We start from the raw sequence: 9151 nt of genomic DNA, 5'->3' as shown, positions 1-9151 counted from the left end.
TTTAGCATTTCGAGAACAACACAGTAACACCTGAGAAACATAAAATTACTGGAAACACTGAAAGTGTCTGACCACAACATCACTTATTAAAACGCATTGATATTCTATTGAACCTCTTATGCTATTGAGACTTTTACTTAACAGAGACACCCATACACATTTAGATGTATTTTCAGAGTCCTTTTCGATGAACAATTTCTTTAAGCAATGGCCAAAGTTTCATATGCTGCATTCTTGCGTTTCTTCCACAGATAACAGATTCCAGCTGCTGCCAATGCCATCAACACACCACCTGCAAGCACAAAAGACAATGTGTGCTTTGGGAGCTCCATTTCTCCTGCATCAATCACAGGAACAACGAGAGTTTTAAAAGCAGGAGGCGCAGTGAACCAATCGATGAATGCACATAAACTTGAGATTGCTCATAAGAAGCTCCACCTGGTGCAACTTCAGCCACCAAAATGTAGAAAAGCCCCATGACTCCAGTATGAGCTTGGCTGCTGCTGTAGTTGGATTCCAATGTCAAGACTTCCCCATCCGTAACTCTCACAGAGCCTGGCTCTGGATAGCAGGTAGACATCCCTACAATGTATCCGACCTCGTCACCGACATCTTCTCCCTCTCCATACTTCGGATTGGAAGTGCACAAGACTCGTCCATCCTGTTCGGCAATTGCACAATGAATGATCACGCAGGCAAAGTCACTAAATAACATTTCAGACACACAGCACTGAATTCTCACCTGACCATAGAGAGCAGCACCTACACCTGCAGTGTGCTGGTGTGCAACACCATACACAATATCACCACCTTTTGCCATTACCAACTTAACCTTTTTACTATCCACACACTTTGCGTTATCATCCACTCTGCAAGCTTCGACTTGATACTCTATCTGTAAGGTAGCTCCTATTCCTGAGTTTTACATGCCAGAGATCAAAGCAAAGGTGAAGTGTTGCATACCTTGCAGCTTAACTTGAAAGGGTCCTCTTCTGTCGGATCAACTGGCTCACCTGAATCTGTAACATCAAAAATGTATATCTTGACAGGTACGAGATGGTTCTCAAGCCAGTCGAGCCACTTGACTGTGTACCTGAGATGCAAAGTCCTGGCAACATTACCATAGCCTTCCCTTACCCTGCACTGTGTCTGGTCATGGCAACAATACAGACCCCCCACATAGTCCTTCGGCAGTGGGGCACCGAACTCATCCTTAGTCACATTGTAGAGGCTGCATTTGCACTCGGTGCACCCGAGCCGGTCCACGACTCCCCGAGTATCAATTGCGTGAATGTTCAGCACCCATCTCTCCTCATAGCCATCTGGGACTTGGCTGGGGTTGCCAACCTCAATGCCATAGGGGTCAGGCACCCATGTGTCTGTGCGACGAGTCTCCGAACCGAGCCCGAAGTGCTGCCTCAGAGTACCGATGCAAATTCCGGCATTCCTAGCCCATATATAGCTCGAATTGTCTGATGATTTAATGTCTGAATAGTTTGTTTCAGTGGCAGCACCGCCCTTTCTCGCGTAGTATCGTTCCATGACCCAGTGATGCAGGTAAGTTTCATGCAGGGGAACAGGAGTGCCATTTCCATCGACCACCTCGCCATTGAAACTCTTGAGGGCAATGTGGCCCCTTGGAAATGGGACGTTGTAGTATAGTTTGCTGGCCACAGAACCAGGCCGGAGAGTGAGAGGTGGGGAGAGGAACACTGCAGATTTTACTCGTTGATGTTGTCTTTGTGATGCAATGAGGGATGTGAAAGATAGCTGCATGAGTAGCAATAGTAGCAGAAGTTTGTCGGACTGGATGTGTAGCATTGTATCTGGAAGGCATGAAGTCAGTGTATCAGTAACTTTTGGTAGAGTTCAAACTCAGACAGATGGTTCAGAAATCCGATAGAATCTAACCATAAGAGTTTGACGTAGGAATTTTCCTAAACCATGAATTGTGCTACCGCATATGAATCGTAAAGCATTCAAACAATTTTATATAGGATGTTGTATACTAGTTGCAAAAAATAAAATTAAATAAGAAAGTTGTAAATTTTAATCTATGTCGAGATTCAACGGGATATCATCCCATGATGTTAGTTCTCAAATATACCGTAATCAATGTTGCTGTAAACTTCGAAAATTTTGAATAACTTGTAGTCGGGATAAGAGTCATGAGTATTGAACTATTACCACTGCTTCACAACGTCTCAACCTTCGACTCGGTGATCTTCGACGGTGAACGATCTATTTCTCCGCAAACAATCAGCAGCCTCATGATCAACAACAATCTCTCTTCCACAATTTTTCCACACTCACCTCGCTTCAATGCCCCAAGACCCTTTACATGCTCATGCATATTATGGGAATAGTAGATCAAGGTTCTTGGAACCCAAAGTGAACCGTTCTAGTGAGCTCTTGAGTACTTTGACTTGAGTTTTTAAATTGGAATTCTCTTTCTCAAGTTGTTGGACTTGAGTTGAAGTTCTATCTTGAACTTGTTCAGTCAAAGAGCTCAGGTTAATCACTTCCTTGAGGGTTGTTATCTCCTTTTGGAGTGACTTGGGCCCGATATTGGATTTGGATAATTTTCTTAATAAGTATGAAATTAAATTTTGTAATTCATCTACTTGCGTACAAGTAACCAGAGAACTTACAATATTGTTTAGCCCTTCGGAAACGGATACAGATCCGTGGCTTCTTTCGAACTCGATTTCTGATTCAGCTTCAGTTTCGGACTCGGACTCGATTTCGGTAACGTAAGCTTGTACCGGTAGAGCAAGGAAGCTCGCTTGTTTATGTTCTTCGTTAGAGTCTTTCGAGGATTCGGACCACGTTGCTTTCAGAGCCTTCTTTCTTTTTGGACATTTCGGCTGGTAATGTCCCTTCTGGTTACACCCGTAGCAAGTCACTTTTGATTTTGGCTTCAAGGTTTGATTCACACTCGACTGCTTGCTCTTGTATTGGGTTACCATTTTCTTCTTAAGTACTTTCCGAACTAATTTCACGAGTTCAGCGGTAATTTCGTCGTCTTCTTCTGAGTCGAATTCACCTTTAGACTCGTGTTCAATTTGGTACTTCTTCCTAGACTCTTTTGTCTTGCTTGTACCTACAACCAACACAATACCTTTTTTGACCGGAAGTGCATTAGTCTATTCGTGAAGTTCAAATTCATAAAACAATTTGTCTAATCTAATTAAAGAAAGATGCTTAGATACTTTGTAAGCATCTACCATCGATGTCCACAAGGTATTCCTTGGAAAAGTATTTAACGCGTACCTTATTATATCACGATTCTTTACCTTCTGGTCGATCGCATGTAGTCCATTAAGTAGGTCTTGGATCCGAGTGTGCAATTAGCTTGCTAATTTGCCATCCTGCATTTTAACATTATATAATGACTTATTTAAAATTAAGTCTTGCTTGCTTACTTTAGTGTTGATGGTTCTCTCGTGCAATTCAATTAGCTTTTCTCATAATTCTTTGGCACTGTTGAAGGGACCAACCCGATTCAACTATTCTTTCGTTAAGCCACATTGGAGGGTCTAGGTTGCCTTGGCATCAGCTTCGATCTTCTTACGGGTTGGTACATACCATTTGTTGCAAGGGACGAGAGCTCCATCTTCGATGGGATATGCGAATCCCGTTTGGATAATTATCTACATTTCCACTTGTGTTTTGAGATGATACGACTCTTCTAGTAGTCGAAATCTTCGCTGGAGAATAGCGGTGGGCGTGCAGTGCTGTAGCCTTCTTGATATGCCATTTGAAAGAATCTTGCACGCAATAAAATAAGGAGACTTGTCCCAAGACTTGGTTTTGGATTAGCAATGTGGTATGAAAGAAAACTGAAGAATTCGAGTGGTGCTGCACTAACTTTGAGAACCAATAAACTCGATCAAGAAAAATTATTGGAAGGGACGATAACACCGATTTCTGTTGACTTCGAAAATTTCAAGATGAAAAAATTGGAAAAAAATGCAAAATTATTTTACTCAAATAGTGGTTTCACCAATTTAGAGCGACCCCACTTTGATATAAATTATAAGATCATTGCGCTAGAGGGGGTGAATAGTGCTGGTGGCTTTCACGTTCATTTAAAACATGATCGAATAAAACACAGCGGAATATAAGTTAAGTAAAAATAAGCAATTGTTAATACTTTGATTTACTTGGTTCGGAGCATGTGACAACTCCTACTCTAAGGCCTGCACGTGAGAGTGCTTTCGATGGATAATCCACTAGTAGTTCGAAGAAAGGTTACAAATATTATGTATAAGAATTACAATGATAAAACGGTAAACAAAACTGTACTGACAATTTGTAAAGATCTGAAGTCACGAGCCTTCAATTGTTAAAATAGCGTTTGGGCGTCGTGGAAGCATTTTTTGAGCAACGCGCAAAAGAGAAACTTCTTTAAATTGTTGTATTGAAGTTGCTGGTTGAAACCTCCTTTTATAGCCTCATCCGGGTGCCTGGATCCCCTCTCGGGTGCTTGGACCATGTTGGCATGGCGAGCTCTTGTCAAAATTTCATCCCTGGAGTTTATCCACATCCGGACGCCCAGGCCCCCTTTAGGCGCTTGGACTGCTGACGTGGGTCGGCCACTCATCAAGCTCCAGCTCAACATGTCGATGAAATTTTGGCCGTCCGGATGCCTGGACCAACTCCGGGTGTCGGGACCGCCAGGGTGCTTGGACAGGCACCCACCTGGGGGCTCTCCCTTAATGAAGCTAGTCTGGAAGCCCGGAGCAACTCCGGGCGCCCGGACCAACTCCGGGCGCCCGGACCAACATTTTTTCATCCTCTTTTCCTGCAAGATAAAGTTAGTCCAAGAAATAATATATGAAGCATACTAAGTTTTACATAGCTTTTGAACTGTCCGATCCTGACATTGAGTTTTCCTGAAACTCTAGGTCTGACTGACGCTTACTATTTCCTCTTCGGAGAACACATCCTCACCTACTCCTCACAGGAGAGATTACCTTTTGCAAGACTAGTCCTCTGGATTGTCTGGACTTTTGCTCAGCGTCCGAAACACCAAGATTTTATGTTGGACGTCCGATCCCCAACCTGTCCAATCTTCCACCTGGTGTCTGCCACCCCTAGGACTTTCACCTAGCATCCTCGACTCTAGGATTTCGCCCAATGTCCTCAACTCGCCAAGACTTTGCCTAATTCCCCAGACCAGGACTTTGTTGCCTAACCGTAGCTAGGACTTCCACCTACCTAACCACAATTAGGACTTTCCACCTGCCTAGCCTCAACTAAGACTTTCCTTTGCCTAAGATTACTTAGAATTTTCCTGCACACTCAGTTTAACATAGCTTAACTTTAAATCTTTGCCAATATCAAAACACAAGTTTGATTAGTTGGTGCTTCTTGCACCAACAATAGTATGGTTGTGCCTTTTCTTGAATGTAATGAACTTATAGGTCAACATTCTTATCTTAGGGGCTAACGAGATGCCATGATGTTCTTTGATAGCATACCATACCAACTTAGTAGTAGGATACTGCTCATACATTAAGATCAATTCATCATGCATGCTGCGAAGAAGGATCACCCTCGCTTGGCTATCTTTCTTTTTCCAAGCACGGTATACCTCCTGACCCTGTCTCGCTTGTAACGTAGTAGTTCTTGTTCCTCGAAGATAAATTAAATCTTTCGGTGTCAAATATTGTAGTTGTCACCGTTCAACTTGTCTCTCTTGACGAGATCCATTATGATAGATTTTGTTGCAGCCATATTTCTCAATCACACAGAAAAGAGAGATATTAGTGACAATTAATGTCTAGTTATACAATTTTGTGTATCTTAAGAATCATGAAGACTAGGGGTGAGCAAAAATTTGGTTAAACCGAATAAACCGATTGAAATTTAAAATTTGATTTGGTTTATTCATAAATTTATTTTTTTAAAAAAAAAATCAGTTAATTCGGTTCGATTTTAAAATTTCTTATTCAGTTAAACCGAGTAGACCGAATTAATCGAATTTTTGGATCAAATCAAAATTTTAGACCCTATTTTTAAAATTAAAACTGAATTTTATTTAATTTTTTTTTTAAATTGGTTAATTTGATTTTTAACCGAATTATACGATATTTTATAGGTTCGGTTTGTTCATTTTTTTTTAAAAAAATCGATCAGTTCATTTTATTCGAAAAAAATCAATTCATTTCAATTAATTCAGTTTGGTTCGGTTTTAACCGAATGCTCACCCCTAATCAAGACCCAAATGACTCGAGTACGGACTCTAAAATGAGTATATGAATCAACAGACACCATGCACCACAATCCATAATTGCATCTCACCATTTGGACTTAGATTCATTACACAAAACCCCACTATTAGTCACCTTAAGTCAAACCGACCAGTCAGGTTCAGTTACTCGACCCAGTTCAAGTCAATCCAGCTGGTCTAATTCAGTGAACCAGACCGGTATTTAGTTTTTTTTTATTATTAAGAAAAATCAAACTTTTTCTCATCTTCTCTTCCATGACGAACCATCCGTGACAGTTGTGGTCACCGACCACGACCGTCATTCGTCAACATCCCGACGCAATCGTCGGCGATTTCTGACGACGGAAGTCGATCGCTAGCCATCTAAAGCTCACCGAGGCTCACGATGTGCGGAAATCGTGCGACGTAGTTTTTGTTTTTTCCTCAACGAACACAGTTGTCGAGAATCGACCTCTTGACTTGGTCGCTGGAGCTCGTCGGCCATGGACGCTGATCACCAGCCTCCTCACAAGGTCGTCGGCGCCCATGATTTGTATTTCTACCTCGACAAGTTCTGCCACGACAAACATTGTTCGTTGATCCACGGCTCGGCACCGACGCGCGACACGGTCTGCGTCCACTACCCTTTTAAAGTTCAACGTAGAACTCTTAGCCAGGGAGAACATCGTCGAGCTTGACTGCAAAGAATCATTCCTAATCTGCGAGAATGACGATGACACCATCAACTCCAATGGTCTCCCGCTTAGGGAGCTTCCATTGAACTTGACTTTGAAACCAATGTTAAATTTTGTTCCGACATAGCAGAAGCATATAAGAGATTACATATACGAAATGAGTTGAGTTCTCGATATACCTCAATCGACGTTGCTGTAAACTCTGGAAACTACGAACAACTTGCAGTCGGGATAATAGTCACGAGTATTGAACTATTACTACTACTTAACAACATCTCAACCCTCGACCCAATGATCTTTGACTGCGAACGATCTACTTCTCCGCAAGCGATCAACAACCTCACGATTAACCTCTTCCACAATTTTTCCACACTCACCTCACTTTAATGCCCCAAGAGGCCAAGACCCTTTATATGCTCATGCATATTACGAGGATAATGGGGATGGGAAGGTTATAAATAATGGGTTATGATCCTATCATCCACTTTTACATGTTAATATACCCCAACATGGGTAAATACCAACACAACTTATAGATCAAGACGAGAAAACCACAAATCAGATGGATGGATGTAGTATCTCCTCACTGAATGGTAGAAAGAAGAACCGTACTTGATAATCGATAATGATTCTAAAAGGACCACAACTATATATATATCAAATGAAGCACTGTTCATTTTGATTATAGTGCCAAGGAGAACTTTTCAAGATTGAAGCTGTAAATCAAACTGTCTTTGACATATGAAGAAAAATTATTAGTATTTATTGGAAATTTGAGAGTACTTATCATTTTCTAGAGAAATATGATTGAAAATATTTCGATCCTCTATATTCATAAACTTACAAAGATTGAAATCTTATATTTCTATTCAGCTTTAATTTGCAATTGCTTTCAAATATGCAGAAGACGGATTGATAAAACCTGACAGCAGGATTATTAATCCAACATAACCATGTGAAATCAATACACATAGGACAAGTACTGGAGGACTAACTTTTTTTTATGTTTCATAGACTCCAAATGAACCGATAATCTGTTTCTTCAAGAACAAACGCTATAGATGAAAGAAAAGAACAGATCAAAACCAAAATATCTGATCGATTAACACAGGAAAAGAACAAAAATAAATCATGGATATTCTAGTTCTTCACCTTCTTGTTCTTGGAATTGGAGTTGTGGTGCTAGTGGGGAGAGTCAACCTACCGAGGAGGACGAGAGAGATCAAGACTCAAGAGAAAGGATAAATTAATAATCCAGGCCTCTTATAAATAAATCAATAATCGAAGCCTCTAGGCCTATATTATCAAATCATATATTTTTCTTTATTATTATTTTTATTTAATATCAATAATTTTAAAATTTTCATTATTGTTCTTAAAATAAAATTTTCAAATCTCGCATCCGTAATTATGATTGACTTTTTGTTGTTTAATTTTTTTTGTTTAAAAAATTCTACATTGAATAAGCAGGTGGCGTGGCAACTTTGACTTTTGGAATAAATGATCATATAACAAAAGAAAAGGTGAATAAAAAATTCTCTTGTTTGGGATTTCAACTGGGCTTCTTGGTCATAGTAAAACTCACATGGGTTTACCTCCTTACAAGTGGATTCAGGGTTAAGAGGGCACCAAGCTATCAAGTTTAGAACATTAATTAATGCCAACTCTTGTTCATCAAGTGCAGAGATTGAATTTCTGGAGAATGGCAAGCAAGAGGTGCTACAATTCAGTGAATTGTAACATTTGATATAGATGAACTTTGAACAAGAGGAGCTTTTGTCCACTGTCTACTGCCTGTAGAGGAGCCTTAGCAAGGCATTCAATCTTGGTTCCTGCAATAGCAGTGTTCATAGTCCTGATTGCGACCGACTTGCTATATGAACTCAAAATCATTCATGGCTAATCTCCATAAAAATGGACATGGATACTTTGGAGGATGGCTTCGGCTTCGTAATTGCGTTAGCATTTTTACTATATTGTAGCACCCTCAAAAGAAAGCAATATTGGTGAGAATTGTACCATTGTAGCACCTTAAGAAATCAATTTCCGACGGACTCATACTCTCAAGAAAAAATCCTTTGTAACTAAGAATTAGACAAGAATTTTTGTATTCAATTTCTAGTCTTTTCTGAGCTTTCAAAATGTGTAAGAGGTCACTCCACCTTTAATAAAAGAGTCATTCTAGTAAAATTTTTTATTGACTTGGATTAACAACCACCTATATTGTAATCAAGTAAGT

The 9151-nt window shown here is 40.2% G+C and overlaps 1 protein-coding gene across 2 annotated transcripts; it reads right to left on the bottom strand.

Moving 5' to 3' along the window:
* Nucleotides 1-24: 24 nt before the first annotated feature.
* On the bottom strand, nucleotides 25-8168 carry LOC122024906. Of its 2 annotated transcripts, XM_042583643.1 has the most exons (6): nucleotides 8065-8148; nucleotides 7908-7967; nucleotides 964-1826; nucleotides 743-895; nucleotides 439-661; nucleotides 25-337 (listed from the first exon to the last, which is right to left on the bottom strand). In XM_042583643.1, the coding sequence occupies exons 3-6, from the start codon at nucleotides 1819-1821 to the stop codon at nucleotides 201-203; spliced, it is 1371 nt and encodes a 456-aa protein (XP_042439577.1). In that variant the 5' UTR covers nucleotides 1822-1826; nucleotides 7908-7967; nucleotides 8065-8148; the 3' UTR covers nucleotides 25-200. The 2 variants fall into 2 exon arrangements, with proteins under 2 accessions (XP_042439577.1, XP_042439578.1); XM_042583644.1 differs by lacking the exon at nucleotides 7908-7967 and having other exon boundaries at nucleotides 8065-8168.
* Between the last annotated feature and the right edge of the window lie 983 nt (nucleotides 8169-9151).

This window comes from Zingiber officinale, chromosome 9B (assembly GCF_018446385.1).
Source record: "Zingiber officinale cultivar Zhangliang chromosome 9B, Zo_v1.1, whole genome shotgun sequence".
In the NCBI taxonomy this organism is placed as follows: domain Eukaryota; kingdom Viridiplantae; phylum Streptophyta; class Magnoliopsida; order Zingiberales; family Zingiberaceae; genus Zingiber; species Zingiber officinale.
Note: the sequence above shows the minus strand (reverse complement) of the source record. Positions and strands in the feature narration are given on the sequence as shown.